The sequence below is a fragment of the Cherax quadricarinatus genome, chromosome 35 (assembly GCF_038502225.1).
Source record: "Cherax quadricarinatus isolate ZL_2023a chromosome 35, ASM3850222v1, whole genome shotgun sequence".
NCBI lineage: Eukaryota > Metazoa > Arthropoda > Malacostraca > Decapoda > Parastacidae > Cherax > Cherax quadricarinatus.
The window spans coordinates 21,352,103-21,373,627 of NC_091326.1; the positions used below are offsets into that span (position 1 = coordinate 21,352,103).

Here is a 21,525-nt window from a genome sequence, read left to right on the forward strand (position 1 = left end):
ACCCACCTCAAAATTATTTTTACTTCCGTAAATGTACAAAAATCAGTCTGAACATAACAAAAAAGCATATAATTTATTTTTTATTTATTTCCAATGAACCTGCCATATCCTACTGAGGGAGGGTGACCTACAAAGAAAAACCAAAGTTTTTCTTGTTAGACTTAGTAATTTATACGGGAGAAGAGGTTACTAGCCCCTTTGCTCCCATCATTTTAGTCGCCTCTTATGACACACATGGCTTACAGAGGAAGAATTCATTTTAATTGATCTTAATTTTTTCAGTGCACTGGCCGTATCCCACCGAAGCAGGGTGGGCCAAAAAGAAATACAAAAATTTCCCTTTTTTACTTTAGTAATGTGTACAAGAGAAAGGGTTTCTAGCCCCTTGCTCCTGGTATTTTAGTCACCTCTTATGGCACTCATGGCTTATGGAGGAAAAAGTTGTTCCACTTTCCCATGGAGATTTTAATTGATATTATACATGTATAAATTTAAATTGATCTATCATGTATTTACCTCTTCACTGCTTCTGACGTCTCCAACATTTGTCACCTACGTATTTGACTGAAGAAGCCTGCTGAGAAGGTGAAACTTTTTACAAAGGTACCCAACTGTTGTTGGTATTGTATATTATTTATATGATGATAAATATCCAAAATCATTCAGTTAGCAAACTGGGTCAATCAACTCTCATTTCCAGAAGGCAACTGTTGGCAGCAGTTGGCTAATGACAAAGGGTTGTGACAAGCCTTCTCTAAAAACAATGATGGCCTTACCTGTTAGGTTTATTGTGGTGTAGCGGGGGACTTGTCCACAGCTTACCCATCACTTGTCACTCTCAATCCCTTTGCAAATTAGTGCACTTGTACCCTTGAGTTTTGAAAAATTGGGGTGACATATCCAAGGGTTTATTGTATATTTCTGTATATTGTATTTTGTATAAATGAATACCATTACAGTAAGTGCTTTGGGTAGTTTTAAAAACAGATTAGACAAGTAAATAAGTGGGAATGGTTAGATGGGAAGAGGACGTACTGTAGTGCTCTTCTGTTCTTAAGAACATAAAAATAGAGAAGCACTGCAGAATGGCTACTGGTTCGTGCTAGGCTAGTCCTTAATTAGCGTACCCAAAATTTACCATTCATGTATTTGTCTAATCTGTTTGTAAAGCTGTCCAGTGAATTAGTGTCAGTGATACCATATTTGCCTCACATACTGCTATTGCTTGGGCAGTAATCCACCCAATCATCTGCCTCCCATTTTTCCACGATTCAGTGGCTCGCCTAGACCCTCCTTTCCTTTTCCCTGCTTCTCATCTGACCCACTAGCCTTCCTTCCAGCCTTCCGCCCTAGAAGAAGCCTTTATTATGACAGTGTTTTGCTGATTTGTAATGTTTATCTTTCGTCTGTTGGCTCACATCCTTTTCTACCAACTAAGTACAGTAGTTATGATAATAGCAAATTGGTAATGATAGTAACAAATCGATAATGTTAGCAACTACTTATATTGAAAGTACTAAATATCCAAATAGTTCTAGTGCTTTATAAATAATAATAAAAAAAGAGGCAGAAAATAAAGCTCATGTCCAGTATCAATTTTTGGAACCTCAAAAATGGCTGTATTTTTTCTTTATAGGGTTCTCATGCAGTAAGCAACTTGTCTCCAAGTAGGACACCCCCATTACCTCCACAAGCATGGACCACACCTGCATCTGGTAGCAGTTTCACATCTTCAAGTAGACAAGGGAACAGTCCTCCAGGCACACCTTCCACCACACCACCACACAAGCCTGTCTTCCCTACCATCAATTTGGACAGCATCAACATATCTTCAGACCTGGCAAGTGTTTTGTCAGCTCTAAAGAATCAGAATGCAGCTAGTACTAATAGGTAAGCTTTTTTATGATTGCTTGTGTTTTTTATATAAATATTTTTTTTTAATTACTTTGCTCCCAATAATAGATATTTTTTATCTTTAGTACACAGTGATCTGTCATCTTCACTCAAACTCTTGTGTATACTTTTTTGCATAGATGGTCTTTAAATCTTTAATGCCACATTCCCTCTTTAGTAACTCCTTAATCGTAATAGAGTAGCCTAGCCATATTAACAACTTTACCCAGATATTTCAAGTTTTAGAAGACATGAAGATGCACTTAAAACATGTCAAAAGAATTATACATCCTGTATTGCCTGATGAAACATTCTTAAAAACTTACATATAAAGAAAGTGAATTCTTGGGAAAAAATTAAAGGCATAGAGAAACTATTTCTCATCCTTGTGGCAAGCACTGATAAATAAAATTATAGCCCATCTTTACCAAAAGTCATCTCAATGAAAGACTGAAAAATTGCAAACAGATACTGTATGAGCAGAGTTCCAGTGGGCAGTAGAAAATAAGATGTTTACTGGACAAATTCTAACTGCTCACACACAGAAATGATGATGAACTCTAAAAGTGTACCAGATACAAAGCACAGAAGGACCATCTCATAGCTCAAAAAATAAAACATGTAAAAGACTTGGGTTTAATAATGTCAGACGAGTTATCATTTAGAGAATACATGTATAATTAGGCAAATGTGACTAAAATGCTGGGAGCAAAGGGCGAGTAACCTCTTTTGCTGTATACATTACTAAAATTAAAAAGAGAAACTTGTTTTTCTTTTTGGGCCACCCTGCTTCAGTGGGATACAGCCAGTTTGTTGAAAGAAGAAGAGAAGAATTAGGTAAATGCCAAGAAGGCCAGAAAAATTGCAGGGTGGATGCTGAGAACTTTCAAAATGAGACATAATGCCAATGGTGACATATTCAAATACACTTGTGTTATTTTGTTTGGTATTAATGGTTCCTTTGGAGGCAGGAGAAATAGAGCTGGAAAAGATATAGAAATAATTCACTGTTCTCATAAAGCCAATAAAGTATTTGAACTACTGGGAACTCCACAAAATACTTATAATATATTCTCTACAGCAAAAAAAAAAATAGATACCTGATGATATAATACTATATATGGAAGGTACTTGAGGGCCTGGAGTGAGAGAGAGGTGCAGGGGTGCCATAGGTATAGTAAGAGAATACTGTCAAAGTACATGGGCCAAGACTTCAACCTCCTACCAGCAGATATCAGAATTATTACTGGATTATGTGTGGAAGTTTTCAAGAGGAAACTGGACAACTACCTCTGTGAAGTACCAGGTCAACAAGGACTTGATGGCTATGTGAGCCAACAAGCCACCAAAAGCAAGAGCTTGGTTGAACAAGCAGTTGACAGGAAAGTCCCACTCCAAGCAGGGCTGTGTGGGTAGAAAAACTCGATGAATTGGTTGCAGGTGTATTATGAAGTGAAGACACATTTGATGCTTGAGTGAAGGGAAGAAGTGAGTGATTAAATCAGTAAAAAAGCTGAATATGGGGAAAAAGGAGCAGGAGTAGGTGTTAAGTTTGAAAAGCTAAAACTTGTTGGAAAAAGTGTTGAAATAAGTTGGTGTTGTTGTCCATTGGATGTAAAAAAGAGATTAGGCTATGGGGGTGGTGATATTTGGAATCTACTACAGATAACCTAAGGACTTTCACAGCTTATAGTGGCTGTGTACAGAAAATAAGAAGGCAAAAGAACAAAAAACATAGAAAAATAAGTCTGTTGGTTAATTGACAAGACAGAAAATGTGATTGCAGAAGAATAGAATGCACATGAAGCACATAAGTGAGCAGTACTTAGATAATTGACTGGAGCCTATCTTCAGGAAAGATATTGACAAATTGCTCCAACTCCCTTCTTGATCAGCTGGGCTGTGTTGCCTGTGTCTGACTGCACCACAAGCTCCAGCAGCCTGATAAATCAGTCAGGAGGATTGATTTAAGACTGGACCACAAAGGTTGTGATCTCCTAAACCATCAATAGCTAGCCAACAGATTGGTAGACACCTGTTTAGCATGTACCTGATAGGATGTGACCTCTTTCATTTGTCCGCTTAACATCTGCCCACATTGTGTCGTGCCTTTTACCCCCTTCTTGTATAATTTTTCTTAATCTTACACTTGCCACTGCACTCAGATGCAGATTATGTAGATTTTCATTTATTCCCATGTCTGTTGTGACTGTTGAGTTTAAATCATATCTCTGAAATAATCCAGTGATAACAAGTCTCCTGAGTCTATCAGTACTTAACTACAACATTAGGTCCTTAAGCAAACACTATGATGACCTCCTAGCACTCCTTGAATCACTAAAGACACCCTTCTCCTGCATTATTCTTACTGAGACCTGGCTTAAGCAGGACACAATAGATATCTACCCTCTACCAGGATACACAGCAATCCACAACTGCAGACCATACCAAGTTGGGGGTGGTATTGCAATCTATTACTCTAACCTATTATCTTGTATTAGCACCACTTGCTTTAGTGATGAATATGGAGAATACATTTTTGCTAATTTTACTGTAAAAAACCTTAAGACGCCTATTACAATCGGTGCCATTTACCGGATACCCCACACAAACATCCCAAATTTCAGTGAGAAACGAAAGGCACTAATAACAAACAGACAAATGAATAAGCACCACCTTCTCTTTGCTGGAGACTTCAACATCAACCTTGGCCTACTAGATGATCAGCCTGTAACTGATTTCATCAACAATATGAACAACACACTTCTCATACCAACAATAACTAAACCAACCAGGCTCACTGAAACAAGTGCAACCATAATAGACCACATATGGACCAATATACTAGCCCCCCTTAAATCAGGGATAATCACAGATAGCACTACAGACCACTACCCTACCTTCCTCTTGACAAACATTAGTAAACCACCACTTGAATACAACAAAGTTTCATTTAGACTCCATGATGAGGCCTCAATAAGGAAGTTCACAGCTGACCTAGAGACTGTTGACTGGCCTACAGAATTCTTCAAGGCCAATGGTATTGATGACTGGACAGACATTTTTCTTAACAAATTACTTAGACTATACAACAAACATTGTCCTATGAAAACGAAACAGATCACAAACAAACGGCTTGGTTGCCCATGGCTAACCAGCACCATTCTGAAATCCATTGATAAGAAATGCCAATATGAAAAGCAATATAGACAGGGTTTAACACACAAAGATATTCTTAAACACTATTCATCAGTCCTCACCAAAGTAATAAAGAAAGCCAAACAACTATACTACTCCAGTAGATTCACTGACACAAGAGGAGATATAAAAAAGACATGGAAAACACTTTCTCAGATTCTAGGGACCCACAAACTGAAAAAAACCAAGAATATTGCCCTAACTAAACCTAATGAAACACCACTGCATCCCACTGACACAGCTAACAAGATAAACGACTTCTTCTCAACCATAGGTTCTAATCTCGCCAATAAAATCCCACGCACCAATGCCCATGCCGGGGACTACCTAGATGGGAATTTCCCAAATTCCTTCTATCTTGCTCCAACTGAGCCCATGGAAGTCACCGAGATTATAAAGTCACTTAAAAATAACTCAGGGAATCTGTCTCATGTCCCACCATTATTGTACAAGAGAGCGGCCCATGTCCTCTCGCATGCTATCTCATTACTTTTTAACAAGTCACTAGAAACTAGCACCTTCCCGAAACTACTCAAGACGGCAAGGGTTACACCAATACATAAAGGTGGTGACCCTACAGATTTAAACAACTATAGGCCAATATCAAACTTACCACTGCTATCCAAAATCTTTGAGAAACTCATGCACAGGAGACTATATTCATTTATAACGGCACAAAACATACTCAACCCCTGCCAATTTGGATTCAGGAAAAATAAAAGCACTAATGATGCAATCATAAAAACGCTAGATCTGCTTTACACAGCATTGGAAAATAAGGAATATCCACTAGGAATTTTTATTGACCTAAGAAAAGCTTTTGACACAGTAGACCACGGCATCCTACTCCACAAACTTGACCATTATGGTATAAGAGGCCATGCGCTTGCATATTTCAAATCTTACCTTACTAATAGGTATCAGTATGTCACCATTAAAGACACAGCATCAACAACACAGCCACTTGATACTGGAGTTCTGCAGGGAAGTGTCCTTGGTCCCCTGCTCTTCCTCATATACATCAATGATCTTCCAAACGTATCTCAACACCTGAACCCCATTCTCTTTGCTGACGACACGACTTATGTCATCTCTCACCCTAATCTTGCCACCCTCAACACCATTGTTAATGAGGAGCTGATCAAAATATCGACTTGGATGACAGTCAATAAACTTACGCTTAACACTGACAAAACCTACTACATTATGTTTGGTAGCAGAGCAGGAGATGCGCAAATTAACATTAAGATCAACAACACTCTAATTGCCAGGCATAATGAGGGCAAATTCCTAGGCCTATACCTCGACAACAACCTGAACTTCAGCACCCATATCCAACACATAACCAAAAAAGTATCCAAAACGGTTGGGATCCTCTCCAAGATACGATACTACGTGCCGCAAACTGCCCTTCTCACACTATACCATTCACTTATATATCCATACCTCACCTATGCTATCTGTGCTTGGGGTTCAACTGCAGCAACACACCTAAAGCCAATAATAACCCAACACACCTCCCCCCACTCTTCATAGATCTAAACTTACTCCCTGTTCAGTACATCCACACTTACTACTGTGCAATCTACATCTACAGGACCTTAAATTCCAATATTAACCTTGACCTAAAACGCTTTCTTGATAGTTGCGACAGAACCCACAGGCACAACACCAGACACAAACATCTCTATGACATTCCCCGTGTCCGACTAAACCTTTACAAAAATTCAATGTACGTATGTCAAAGGCCCTAAAATCTGGAACACCCTTCCTGAAAATTCTAAAACTGCAGACACATTCATCACCTTCAAAACTACCATCAGAAAACATCTTATCTCCCTGATACACCCTGTCAACTAATTACACGAATACCACCTGGTGGTTAACACTTACACTCACTCACCCATTTGACCATAAACAGAAATATCAATCTCAATCTCAAAATAATGAATCTTAACTAGTCATAAGTTGGCCTGTGATACTCCAATACTGAAACTATGTACTGTGCCAAAACAAAAGCATTCACATTGCTAAACTCACAAACTAGTATTTAGTCACTTAGCCATAATACCAACTTACCTCATAATTTTGTAATATTTTAAACTTAAGATTTAATTTAAGTCTGCCCGAAATGCCTAGCCATGCTAGGTGTTCTAGTGGTACACTCTGTAATTATTATTTTACTACATGTAAACCACACAATAACCAAATTCTGTAAACTCAGCATTGTAATCCTTATAGAGAATAAATTTTTGAATTTGAATTTGAATTTGAATTAGGGCAATATATCTGAATAGCATCTCTTCCAACCTGTTCTGCTCTAAATTGTTTGTACTTTCATAGGTCATGAAAATCACGTCCTGAGGGTTTTCGTATTGACTCTAAATTATTTTGTCAGTTTGCTAAACTGTTACTTATACTATATACTTCCTTAATCTTCACTCACAGGAGAAAAATCCTCCACTTCCTATTGCTAATACAAAATTTTGTATCCTACTTTCTTAGGAGTGTCCTATGAGAGTATTGGCAGGTTATTTTCTCTGTGGAACTGAGTCTGGTTTCTCAGTGTGTGATTCATCATCCATGTAATTGAACCTATTACTCTTTATAATATCACTAACTGTTAGTCTCTCTGGGCTTAATTCCATCCTTACCTTCCTGAAAATGTTAGATGCTTTTCTAGTTTTTCCACTCTTTTTCAAGAGTAAATTATCAAGCTTAATGCAACTCTGCCCATAATTTGCCTCTAACAGATCTGACATCATATAAGTTAGGAAGAAAAGCTGAAAACACTAAAAATACCCTCTCTGGCTAATAAAGATATACATGATAACTCCATATCGTAATGTCATAATACATGTAATACAAAGGAATAGATAGAGAATTTCTTTGCATCTTCAATAAGGAGAATAAGAAGCCACATTTGTAAATTGAAAAAAAAAAAGAGGTGTCATATTGATTCTAAAAGTTTTTTCACAAAGGGTAGTAAAACAGTGGAATGGTGTGGAAGAGAAGTAGTAAGTGCTACTACTTTTACCATTTTAAAAATAAAAATGTGAGATTAAACATTGAACTTGAAACACCATAAACATACCTCTTCTCCTGTACCTATTTGTAACTACCTGTACCTACAAATAAGTACAATAATAACAAATTATGGATCCTCAGCTTGTAGAAATCTTGAAAGGACATTATACAACATTTAATATTTTTTATTGGGAGCTATCTTGTCAAATTATTCATTTAATGCATAGCACCTTTTCATGCACATTTCTTATGCTATGTGATAATAACTTTTATAGTTAATGTTCTTCTGTAGTTTATGGGCCAAATATAGGTGTGTATAAAGAGATTTAAAAAAATTTAATTTACCTGAACTAAACACTGATTGGTCCATAAATTATTTACAGAGCAGCTTCATTTTATTCATTGCTTCCCTTTTCATTAGCATGTTTAGCATTTTGGAAAAATTTTAGGATTTATAAGAGGAAGATGAACTTTTTTTTTCTTGTGCTGATGTAGTTGCACTCTACCCCATAGATTATTTTTTTACAATATAGTGCTTGACACTGCTTTATTTTCTACTTATGATATTCATGTTTGCTGCAGTCATAATTGCTCATTTTTGCTCATTAAAAAATTTGTTACAAAATCTACTCTCATTATATTTTGCCATTTTTTATCTAAGGAGACAGACAGACACACCCCCTCCCCTTCCTTGTTCAGGAAAAAAGAGGAGCGTGAGAAAAATTAGTTTAACCCCCAAATTTGCTAGATCCCTAAATTTATTGTTTTGATTATCCAACAGTTTTACTGAAGAGTCTTCAGTAAACAGCTATAACTATTAACAAGTGTTTTGTGATACTTTTTTTTTTTTTAATAGCTTGGTGCAGAATCACTAAGTTTCAAACTAACTCTTAAGATTTTAGTCAGAATGTGCTTATTGGACTTCCCATACCCATATTTCTGAATATTGACACAGTTTATTGATGAATGCCATATTAACCCCTTGACTGTCGCAACCCCCAATCCTGAAGTGTCTCCTGGTGTCGCAAAATTATGAAATGAGAGAGAATCTTTTCCCGATTGTAATGACACCAAAAACATGAAATCTGATGGAAAACTGACGGAATTACGCTCTCGCGAAGTTAGCGACCTCGGCAATATTTACAAATCGGCAATTTTGCCCACTTTGAGCCCTATTTTCGGCTAATTCCATTGATCCAGTCGACCAAACTCATAGCTATTTCTTTAGAACTCCATTTTTTCTATCGATTGAGTACAAGAAACTGCCCATTTACCGATTTCAACTACCCAATAACGTGGTCAGAAATTTGCAATTTGGCCAATTTCACGAAAATTAAAAAAATATGACAATTTCAAAATAATGTCCAGAATGAACAATGCAGACATTCCTGGCTCTAAAATAACATTTTCTTTGTTCATCAGTCATGTCTCCAGGCCCCTCTGATATTACTCTTGCTTTCTATTTTGAATTTTTATTCAAAGAAAAAATAGAAGATTTACTGTTATGCAGACTACTGCAATACTGTAATAATTGTATAAATAACATCAACCCATTTATGACTCCATATTAGAATGGCTAGTTGGACATTTATTGGACAATGACATCATTTGTTTACTTTTGAACATTGGCAAAAATCAAACATTTCACCTACTTGAGCTCCATTTCCAGGTTCTTTTTATAGTAAAATCAATCAAAATCACCTCTATTTCTATAATATGTTTTCCATTCTATCAAATGAGACCAAGAACGAGAATACAACCATAAATATACTATACGAAAATAGACCACAAAGTCGGCATTTTAATTAAAAAAAAACGGTCGGAGTTTTTTTTTTTCTCATTATGCACTGCCTGCTCCAGGATTTTTTTTATATGGTGCACACTAACCACACAGACCCATTCTCTCACATGTGGGCCTACCAGCTTTCTCCTGCTTGATTTGAAGTCGCTAGAATTTATGAGTATGTATACGTCAAACACGGTACCTCGTAAGACGTACATATAAGGCCGCGACAGTCAAAGGGTTAACCAGATTATAATTGTATTTATAGAGATAGGACCTCTGAAGAACAAAGCAAGCCTAAATGTGAAGCAAATATATATTATTTGTGAGGAATTTAGTATGGTATTTATGAATTCTATATTCTTGAGAATTTCCAGGAACGTAACCCCTCACAAATTTTAGGATGTGCTTCATACCATCACAGGATGAAGGCAGGGTTGATCAGAAAGAACCTCCTGATTGTTTTACCCATACATTTATATGTGTTAGGTAAAAGGACACAAGTGCATCTAATGTGACATTTTATTGTGACAATGTTTCACTCTTCAGGAGCTTTGTCAAACCATTACAAACAATACAAGGACACAGAGGTTACATATAGGTATAGACTGAGGTGTGAAGCACCTGTGTGCGAGCGTGTTAGGAGGGAATAGAGATGAATGGTTTTTGGGAGCTGACGAGCTGTTGTAGTGTGAATAGGATAATGTTTTGTGAAGGGATTCAGGGAAACCAGTTAGCTAGACTTGAGTCCTGGAGGTGGGAAGTACAATGCCTGCACTTTAAAGGAGGGGTTTGGGATATTGACTGTTTGGAGTGGCATCTAAACTGTCATATCTGAGTGCCTCTGCAAAGACAGTGATTGTGTGAATGATGGTGAAAGTGTTTTTCTTTTTAGGGTCACCCTGCCTCGGTGGGAGATGGCTGATGTGTTGCAAAAAAAAAAAAAAAAATTATATATATATATATATATATATATATATATATATATATATATATATATATATATATATATATATATCTCTCTCTCTCTCTCTGTCTCTCTCTCTCTCTGTCTGTCTGTCTCTCTCTCTCTCTCTCTCTCTCTCTCTCTCTCTCTCTCTCTCTCTCTCTCTCTCTCTCTCTCTCTCTCTCTTCTCTCTCTCTCTCTCTCTCTCTCTCTCTCTCTCTCTCTCTCTCTCTCTCTCTCTCTCTCTCTCTCTATCTCTATCTCTGTCTTTAAACACACCGGCTGTATCCCACTGAGGCGGGGTGGCCCAAAAGGAAACAAAGTTTCTCCTTTTGCATTTAGTAATATATACAGGAGAAGAGTTACTAGTTTCCTTGCTCCCGGCATTTTAGTCGCCTCTTACAACACGCATGGCTTACCGGAGGAAGAATTCTGTACCACTTCCCCATGGAGGTAAGAGGAAATAAACAAGAACAAGAACTAGAAAGAAAATAGAAGAAAACCCAAAGGGGTGTGTATATATATGCTTGTACATGTATGTGTAGTGTGACCTAAGTGTAAGTAAGAAGTAACCACCCAGGGAGGTACTACCGTCCTGCCAAGTGAGTGTAAAACGAAAGCCTGTAATTGTTTTACATGATGGTAGGATTGCTGGTGTCTTTTGTCTGTCTCATAAATATGCAAGATTACAGGTACGTCTTGCTACTTCTACTTACACTTAGGTCACACTACACATACATGTACACGTTTATTTATACACACTCATCTGAGTTTTCTTTGATTTTATCTTAATAGTTCTTGGTCTTATTACTTTTCCTTTTATATCCATGGGGAAGTGGAATAAGAATCTTTCCTCCGTAAGCCATGCGTGTTGTAAAAGTCAACTAAAATGCCGGGAACAATGGGCTAGTAACCCCTTTTCCTGTAAAGATTACTAAAAATAATAATAAGAAGAAAATTGTCAAAGTGGGAAGTCTGAATGTGCGTGGATGTTGTGCAAATGATAAGAAAGAGATGATTGTGGATGTTATGAATGAGAAGAAACTGGATGTCCTGGCTTTAAGTGAAACAAAGCTGAAGGGGGTGGGAGAGTTTCAATGGAGAGGAATAAATGGGATTAGGTCAGGGGTTTCAAATAGAGTTAGAGCTAAAGAAGGAGTAGCAATAATGTTGAAGGATAATCTGTGGCAGGAAAAGAGGGACTACAAATGCATAAATTCAAGGATTATGTGGAGTAAAATAAAGATTGGATGTGAAAAGTGGGTTATAGTAAGCGTATATGCACCTGGAGAAGAGAGAAGTGTAGAGGAGAGAGAGAGAGATTCTGGGAAATGTTGAGTGAATGCGTGGGGAGTTTTGAATCAAGTGTGAGAGTAATGGTGGTTGGGGATTTCAATGCTAAAGTGGGTAAAAATGTTATGGAGGGAGTAGTAGGTAAATTTGGGGTGCCAGGGGTAAATGTAAATGGGGAGCCTTTAATTGAGCTATGTGTAGAAAGAAATTTGGTAATAAGTAATACATATTTTATGAAAAAGAGGATAAATAAATATACAAGGTATGATGTAGCACTTAATGAAAGTAGTTTGTTAGATTATGTATTGGTGGATAAAAGGTTGATGGGTAGGCTCCAGGATGTTCATGTTTATACAGGGGCAACTGATATATCAGATCATTATTTAGTTGTAGCTACAGTTAGAATAAGAGGTAGATGGGAAAAGAAGAAGGTGGCAACAACAAGTAAGAGGGAGGTGAAAGTGTATAAACTAAGGGAGGAGGAAGTTCGGGTGAGATATAAGCGACTATTGGCAGAAAGGTGGGCTAGTGCAAAGATGAGTAGTGGGGGGGTTGAAGAGGGTTGGAATAGTTTTAAAAATGCAGTATTAGAATGTGGGGCAGAAGTTTGTGGTTATAGGAGGGTGGGGGCAGGAGGAAAGAGGAGTGATTGGTGGAATGATGAAGTAAAGGGTGTGATAAAAGAGAAAAAGGTAGCTTACGAGAGGTTTTTACAAAGCAGAAGTGTTATAAGAAGAGCAGAGTATATGGAGAGTAAAAGAAAGGTGAAGAGAGTGGTGAGAGAGTGCAAAAGGAGAGCAGATGAAAGAGTGGGAGAGGCACTGTCAAGAAATTTTAATGAAAATAAGAAAAAATTTTGGAGTGAGTTAAACAAGTTAAGAAAGCCTAGGGAAAGTATGGATTTGTCCGTTAAAAACAGAGTAGAGGAGTTAGTAGATGGGAAGAGGGAGGTATTAGGTAGATGGCGAGAATATTTTGAGGAACTTTTAAATGTTGAGGAAGAAAGGGAGGCGGTAATTTCATGCACTGGCCAGGGAGGTATACCATCTTTTAGGAGTGAAGAAGAGCAGAATGTAAGTGTGGTGGAGGTACGTGAGGCACTACGTAGAATGAAAGGGGGTAAAGCAGCTGGAACTGATGGGATCATGACAGAAATGTTAAAAGCAGGGGGGGATATAGTGTTGGAGTGGTTGGTACTTTTGTTTAATAAATGTATGAAAGAGGGGAAGGTACCTAGGGATTGGCGGAGAGCATGTATAGTCCCTTTATATAAAGCGAAAGGGGACAAAAGAGATTGTAAAAATTATAGAGGAATAAGTTTACTGAGTATACCAGGAAAAGTATACGGTAGAGTTATAATTGAAAGAATTAGAGGTAAGACAGAATGTAGAATTGCGGATGAGCAAGGAGGCTTCAGAGTGGGTAGGGGATGTGTAGATCAAGTGTTTACATTGAAGCATATATGTGAACAGTATTTAGATAAAGGTAGGGAAGTTTTTATTTCATTTATGGATTTAGAAAAGGCATATGATAGAGTGGATAGAGGAGCAATGTGGCAGATGTTGCAAGTTTATGGAATAGGTGGTAAGTTACTAAATGCTGTAAAGAGCTTTTATGAGGATAGTGAGGCTCAGGTTAGGGTGTATAGAAGAGAGGGAGAATACTTCCCGGTAAAAGTAGGTCTTAGACAGGGATGTGTAATGTCACCATGGTTGTTTAATATATTTATAGATGGGGTTGTAAAAGAAGTAAATGCTAGGGTGTTCGGGAGAGGGGTGGGATTAAATTATGGGGAATCAAATTCAAAATGGGAATTGACACAGTTACTTTTTGCTGATGATACTGTGCTTATGGGAGATTCTAAAGAAAAATTGCAAAGGTTAGTGGATGAGTTTGGGAATGTGTGTAAAGGTAGAAAGCTGAAAGTGAACATAGAAAAGAGTAAGGTAATGAGGGTGTCAAATGATTTAGATAAAGAAAAATTGGATATCAAATTGGGGAGGAGGAGTATGGAAGAAGTGAATGTTTTCAGATACTTGGGAGTTGACGTGTCGGCGGATGGATTTATGAAGGATGAGGTTAATCATTGAATTGATGAGGGAAAAAAGGTGAGTGGTGCGTTGAGGTATATGTGGAGTCAAAAAACGTTATCTATGGAGGCAAAGAAGGGAATGTATGAAAGTATAGTAGTACCAACACTTTTATATGGGTGTGAAGCTTGGGTGGTAAATGCAGCAGCGAGGAGACGGTTGGAGGCAGTGGAGATGTCCTGTTTAAGGGCAATGTGTGGTGTAAATATTATGCAGAAAATTCGGAGTGTTGAAATTAGGAGAAGGTGTGGAGTTAATAAAAGCATTAGTCAGAGGGCAGAAGAGGGGTTGTTGAGGTGGTTTGGTCATTTAGAGAGAATGGATCAAAGTAGAATGACATGGAAAGCATATAAATCTATAGGGGAAGGAAGGAGGGGTAGGGGTCGTCCTCGAAGGGGTTGGAAAGAGGGGGTAAAGGAGGTTTTGTGGGCGAGGGGCTTGGACTTCCAGCAAGCGTGCATGAGCGTGTTAGATAGGAGTGAATGGAGACGAATGATACTTGGGACCTGACGATCTGTTGGAGTGTGAGCAGGGTAATATTTAGTGAAGGGATTCAGGGAAACCGGTTATTTTCTTATAGTCGGACTTGAGTCCTGGAAATGGGAAGTACAATGCCTGCACTTTAAAAGAGGGGTTTGGGATATTGGCATTTTGGAGGGATATGTTGTGTATCTTTATATGTGTATGCTTCTAAACTGTTGTATTCTGAGCACCTCTGCAAAAACAGTGATAATGTGCGAGTGTGGTGAAAGTGTTGAATGATAATGAAAGTATTTTCTTTTTGGGGATTTTCTTTCTTTTTTGGGTCACCCTGCCTCGGTGGGAGACGGCCGACATACATACATGAGGTGAAAGTGTTGATTGATGATGAAAGTATTTTCTTTTGGGGATTTTCTTTGTTTTTGGGTCACCCTGCCTCGGTGGGAGACGGCCGACTTTGTGAAAAAAAAATTATATATATATATATATATAATATATATATTGGCAGTTTGGAGGAATATGTTGTGTATCTTTATATGTATATGCTTCTAAACTGTTGTATTCTGAGCACCTCTGCAAAAGCAGTGATAATGTGTGAGTGTGGTGAAAGTGTTGAATGATGATGAAAGTATTTTCTTTTTGGGGATTTTCTTTCTTTTTCTGGTCACCCTGCCTCGGTGGGAGACGGCCGACTTGTTGAAAAAAAAAAGAAATATATACATGTATAAACAGCTATTGGAGGATAGATGGGCTAATGAGAGCATAGGCAATGGGGTCGAAGAGGTATGGGGTAGGTTTAAAAATGTAGTGTTAGAGTGTTCAGCAGAAGTTTGTGGTTACAGGAAAGTGGGTGCGGGAGGGAAGAGGAGCGATTGGTGGAATGATGTAAAGAGAGTAGTAAGGGGGAAAAAGTTAGCATATGAGAAGTTTTTACAAAGTAGAAGTGATGCAAGGAGGGAAGAGTATATGGAGAAAAAGAGAGAGGTTAAGAGAGTGGTGAAGCAATGTAAAAAGAGAGCAAATGAGAGAGTGGGTGAGATGTTATCAACAAATTTTGTTGAAAATAAGAAAAAGTTTTGGAGTGAGATTAACAAGTTAAGAAAGCCTAGAGAACAAATGGATTTGCCAGTTAAAAATAGGAGAGGAGAGTTATTAAATGGAGAGTTAGAGGTATTGGGAAGATGGAGGGAATATTTTGAGGAATTGTTAAATGTTGATGAAGATAGGGAAGCTGTGATTTCGTGTATAGGACAAGGAGGAATAACATCTTGTAGGAGTGAGGAAGAGCCAGTTGTGAGTGTGGGGGAAGTTCGTGAGGCAGTAGGTAAAATGAAAGGGGGTAAGGCAGCCGGGATTGATGGGATAAAGATAGAAATGTTAAAAACAGGTGGGGATATAGTTTTGGAGTGGTTGGTGCAATTATTTAATAAATGTATGGAAGAGGGTAAGGTACCTAGGGATTGGCAGAGAGCATGCATAGTTTCTTTGTATAAAGGCAAAGGGGATAAAAGAGAGTGCAAAAATTATAGGGGGATAAGTCTGCTGAGTATACCTGGTAAAGTGTATGGTAGAGTTATTATTGAAAGAATTAAGAGTAAGACGGAGAATAGGATAGCAGATGAACAAGGAGGCTTTAGGAAAGGTAGGGGGTGTGTGGACCAGGTGTTTACAGTGAAACATATAAGTGAACAGTATTTAGATAAGGCTAAAGAGGTCTTTGTGGCATTTATGGATTTGGAAAAGGCATATGACAGGGTGGATAGGGGGGCAATGTGGCAGATGTTGCAAGTGTATGGTGTAGGAGGTAGGTTACTGAAAGCAGTGAAGAGTTTTTACCAGGATAGTGAGGCTCAAGTTAGAGTATGTAGGAAAGAGGGAAATTATTTCCCAGTAAAAGTAGGCCTTAGACAAGGATGTGTGATGTCACCGTGGTTGTTTAATATATTTATAGATGGGGTTGTAAGAAAAGTAAATGCGAGGGTCTTGGCAAGAGGCGTGGAGTTAAAAGATAAAGAATCACACACAAAGTGGGAGTTGTCACAGCTGCTCTTTGCTGATGACACTGTGCTCTTGGGAGATTCTGAAGAGAAGTTGCAGAGATTGGTGGATGAATTTGGTAGGGTGTGCAAAAGAAGAAAATTAAAGGTGAATACAGGAAAGAGTAAGGTTATGAGGATAACAAAAAGATTAGGTGATGAAAGATTGAATATCAGATTGGAGGGAGAGAGTATGGAGGAGGTAAATGTATTCAGATATTTGGGAGTGGACTTGTCAGCGGATGGGTCTATGAAAGATGAGGTGAATCATAGAATTGATGAGGGGAAAAGAGTGAGTGGTGCACTTAGGAGTCTGTGGAGACAAAGAACTTTGTCCTTGGAGGCAAAGAGGGGAATGTATGAGAGTATAGTTTTACCAACACTCTTATATGGGTATGAAGCATGGGTGATGAATGTTGCAGCGAGGAGAAGGCTGGAGGCAGTGGAGATGTCATGTCTGAGGGCAATGTGTGGTGTGAATATAATGCAGAGAATTCGTAGTTTGGAAGTTAGGAGGAGGTGCGGGATTACCAAAACTGTTGTCCAGAGGGCTGAGGAAGGGTTGTTGAGGTGGTTCGGACATGTAGAGAGAATGGAGCGAAACAGAACGACTTCAAGAGTGTATCAGTCTGTAGTGGAAGGAAGGCGGGGTAGGGGTCGGCCTAGGAAAGGTTGGAGAGAGGGGGTAAAGGAGGTTTTGTGTGCGAGGGGCTTGGACTTCCAGCAGGCATGCGTGAGCGTGTTTGATAGGAGTGAATGGAGACAAATGGTTTTTAATACTTGACGTGCTGTTGGAGTGTGAGCAAAGTAACATTTATGAAGGAGTTCAGGGAAACCGGCAGGCCGGACTTGAGTCCTGGAGATGGGAAGTACAGTGCCTGCACTCTGAAGGAGGGGTGTTAATGTTGCAGTTTAAAAACTGTAGTGTAAAGCACCCTTCTGGCAAGACAGTGATGGAGTGAATGATGGTGAAAGTTTTTCTTTTTCGGGCCACCCTGCCTTGGTGGGAATCGGCCAGTGTGATAATAAAAAAAAAAAAAATATATATATATTCTCCATGGTGAAGTGGAACAGAATTCTTCCTCTGTAAGCCATTCGTGTTGTAAGAGGCGACTAAAATGCCGGGAGCAAGGGGCTAGTAACCCCTTCTCCCGTATAAATTACTAAATTTAAAAGAGAAACTCTCATTTTTCTTTTTGGGCCACCCTGCCTTGGTGGGATATGGCCGGTGTGTTGAAAGAAAGTGTGTGCGTGCGTGAGCGTGTTAGATAGGAGTGAATGGAGACGAATGGTACTTGGGACCTGACGATCTGTTGGAGTGTGAGCAGGGTAATATTTAGTGAAGGGATTCAGGGAAACCGGTTATTTTCATATAGTCGGACTTGAGTCCTGGAAATGGGAAGTACAATGCCTGCACTTTAAAGGAGGGGTTTGGGATATTGGCAGTTTGGAGGGATATGTTGTGTATCTTTATATGTGTATGCTTCCAAACTGTGTATTCTGAGCACCTCTGCAAAAACAGTGATAATGTGCGAGTGTGGTGAAAGTGTTGAATGATGATGAAAGTATTTTCTTTTTGGGGATTTTCTTTCTTTTTTGGGTCACCCTGCCTTGGTGGGAGACGGCCAACTTGTTGAAAAAAAAAAATATATATATATATATATACAGTGGACCCCCGGTTAACGATATTTTTTCATTCCAGAAGTATGTTCAGGTGCCAGTACTGACTGAATTTGTTCCCATAAGGAATATTGTGAAGTAGATTAGTCCATTTCAGACCCCCAAACATACACATACAAACGCACTTACATAAATACACTTACATAATTGGTCGCATTGGAAGGTGATCGTTAAGTGGGGGTCCACTGTATATATGTACATATATATACATATAGTATATATATATATATATATAGTATATATATATATATACACATATATATATATATACATATATATATACACATATATATACATATATATATATATATACATATATATATATATATATATATATATATATATATATATATATATATATATATATATATATATATATATATATATATATATATATATATATATATATATTTTTTTTTTTTTTTTTTTTTTTTGCTATACAGGTCTGCTATCACCTGTAGTGTGCCTGATTATTGAGTTTGCTGGATTACAGAGTGGTTAGGTTAGAATACACTTAATAAAGTTAACAAACTTGATTTACACAAGAATGTTCATTGAACATCGGCAAAAAATTGAACATTTCCGCTACTTTGAGCTCAATTTCAAGGTTCTTTTCATTGAGAAAGCAATCAAAATCATATCTTTTTCTGTAATATATCTTCCATTCAATCAAATGAGACCAAAAAAAAAAATGAGAATACAACCATAAAAACTATACGAAAATATACCGCTAAGGGGCAGCTAATGGCTGAGAAGTGAACTTTGTTATTTATGGTCCAATTTCTTTCATTTTTGATGTACATTAAGGAGCATCTTTCCATCATACATTGCCCAAGTTTCAATAAGATAGCTCAACAAACAACTGAGAAAAAATAATATTTACCAAAAATCATATATGGCAAGCTCAAGCCTGGTACTAGGAATAAGTCACTTTGACTTATTTGGGTTATCCTGGGTTCTCTACACATATGCTGCTATGTATGATAATCTGTGTAGCAAAAATAGCTTTTTTGTTTCAGTTTTATGGTGCATTACGAGTATATATTACAGTTAGCCCTGTGCTATACTCCATTTTCTCTAATATAAGCCTCCAAGAGAGGGATAGAATAGTATTTGTATCCCATATCCTCTTCAGTCAGAATTTGTCTGTTTAAGGCACCTTTATCAGTCTCTAGTTTTTCTGTGATAAAAAAAATGGGCTACAAAATGAAAGGATAATGAAGAATAGGCCAGTGGAATACATTAAATAATGCAGGATTTCTCATACTTCACCTGCAAGAAGTCACTTCTTACTTGATAAGCAGCCTATAGTAGACCTAGTATGAAAGACTGCCACTGCCACACTGGTTACTGCACAAGCAGGAGTCATGAACCAGGGTGACAGGCAGGGAACCTGCATTATATAAGGAATATCTTAAAGACAAACAATAAAAGGTCAGATTATAACTAGCAGGGACCCAAGGTTCAGTTCTGTACTAGGTCCAGTACCACTTACAGTTGGTTTTAATGAACTGTCAATACTATATAATAAATTTTGTTTCAGAAATAGCCTCATTTTGTGTTGTAAAGGTCATATCTCTTTAAACACTGAACAAAATCCTATGGTTAGTCTTCAATTTAGGGATTGTGCATCAAGCCAAAACAAAATAGGCTAAGAAAAAAAATTGAAGTTATCTGCAAGAGTCCTTCAGTAAAAATGTTGGGTAATAGAAATATGCAAATTTGGAAGGCCACAAATTTGGGGGTTTAACTGTATTGAAAAATGGGTAGAAATAAATTTAATGGGTAAGGTAATCAGATTATAAATGTATTGTGAAGGATGGGTTTTTTTGCCTATAATTTATTTAGTTTAAGAAATGTTATAATAGCCCTCTGCAGCCATTAATAGAGTCTTATTTTGACTTGCTTGTTACTGTATATCATATGATTTAATTTAGCAAGTGATATAGAAATTTAATTAATGTCAAATGTAGCAAAGTATAGTACCCCTTAGGTAAACTGTCTTTAGAGCTCCAGCTCAAGCTAAAAGGAATTAATGGGTTAATAAAATTTGTGTCTCAAAATTCACATTTATTGCAGAAACAACACCGAAAAGCCCGGCCGAGATCCAAGAATGCAATCTCCTCCTCAAGGAAAAGGTCCCAGAGAGATGTCTAGAGAGACATCTCGAGACATGTTGCGGGACCCAAGAGATCATGGAGACATAGCAGTGGATCAGCGGGATCTATCAGAAGATATACATAGAAATCCTCGAGACATGTTCCGAGATCCTCGGGACATGATAGAGAGCCCTAGATCAAGTGGAGAGTATAACCCTAATTCTTGGGCAAGGGATCAGTTACCTGTATCGAATATGCGAGATTCCTGGGAGCATCAGAGTGAAATGGATTCATCTAAGGATTCTAAAGATACACGAAATAGTTTCTTAGGTTCAAGAGAGGGCTTAGATGTGGATCGTGATCAGCGACACAGAACCGGGGATGTAGATTTGCGAGTATTACCAGGGGTTGAAAACAGTCCAACTGAAGGGTCAAATGTTAAAGGTTTGCGGTATGACACAGACATGAGGATCTCAAGTGAGCCTTCAATATATGATGTAGATTTAAGGCAACTGAATTTAGCAAATAATTATCAGAGCAATGAAGAGGAAACAAATTCATTGCCATTTAAAGTACCAGTGCATACTCCAGCCAAAGAGATTGTAGCTTCAATATCATCGCATTCACCCATGTATTATCAACTCCTAAAAGTCACTATTCCCAAACCAAATTTTTGCCACCTCAAAATTAATAAGGATGACCCAAGGATTATGGATGACCCTAGACTTAGAAAAATGCTCAGAAGAAATTCAACAGAGGAAGTCGCTAATCGCAGTCCACGAGCACCTTCTAGATATGACATAGATAGTCCCATGAGTCCTCCAGGATTTTCAGTTTCCAAGGGAGACTCAAGAATTTCTGACTCTGAGTCTAGAGACTCCAGAGACCCAAGAATGTCATCTTCAAGGGACCCTAGAAGTGAAATTCGGACAGATCCTCGGGCTGAAAATCGTGTTGAACCTAGAGGAGATCCTAGGATGAATACCAGAGTTGATCCTCG

At 38.0% G+C, this 21,525-nt stretch overlaps 1 protein-coding gene across 3 annotated transcripts in view; it reads left to right on the forward strand.

Annotated features, from left to right (window-relative positions):
- The window catches only part of su(sable) (suppressor of sable), a 109,718-nt gene that overhangs the window by 87,281 nt on the left and 912 nt on the right, over positions 1-21,525 (forward strand). For all 3 annotated transcript variants that reach the window (XM_070091437.1, XM_070091439.1, XM_070091438.1), the window contains 2 exons: positions 1,637-1,890; positions 20,506-21,525. The exon at positions 20,506-21,525 is cut by the window's right edge and continues 912 nt beyond it. In XM_070091437.1, the coding sequence (XP_069947538.1) occupies positions 1,637-1,890; positions 20,506-21,525 (1,274 nt within the window). The remainder of the gene's footprint in view (positions 1-1,636; positions 1,891-20,505) is intronic.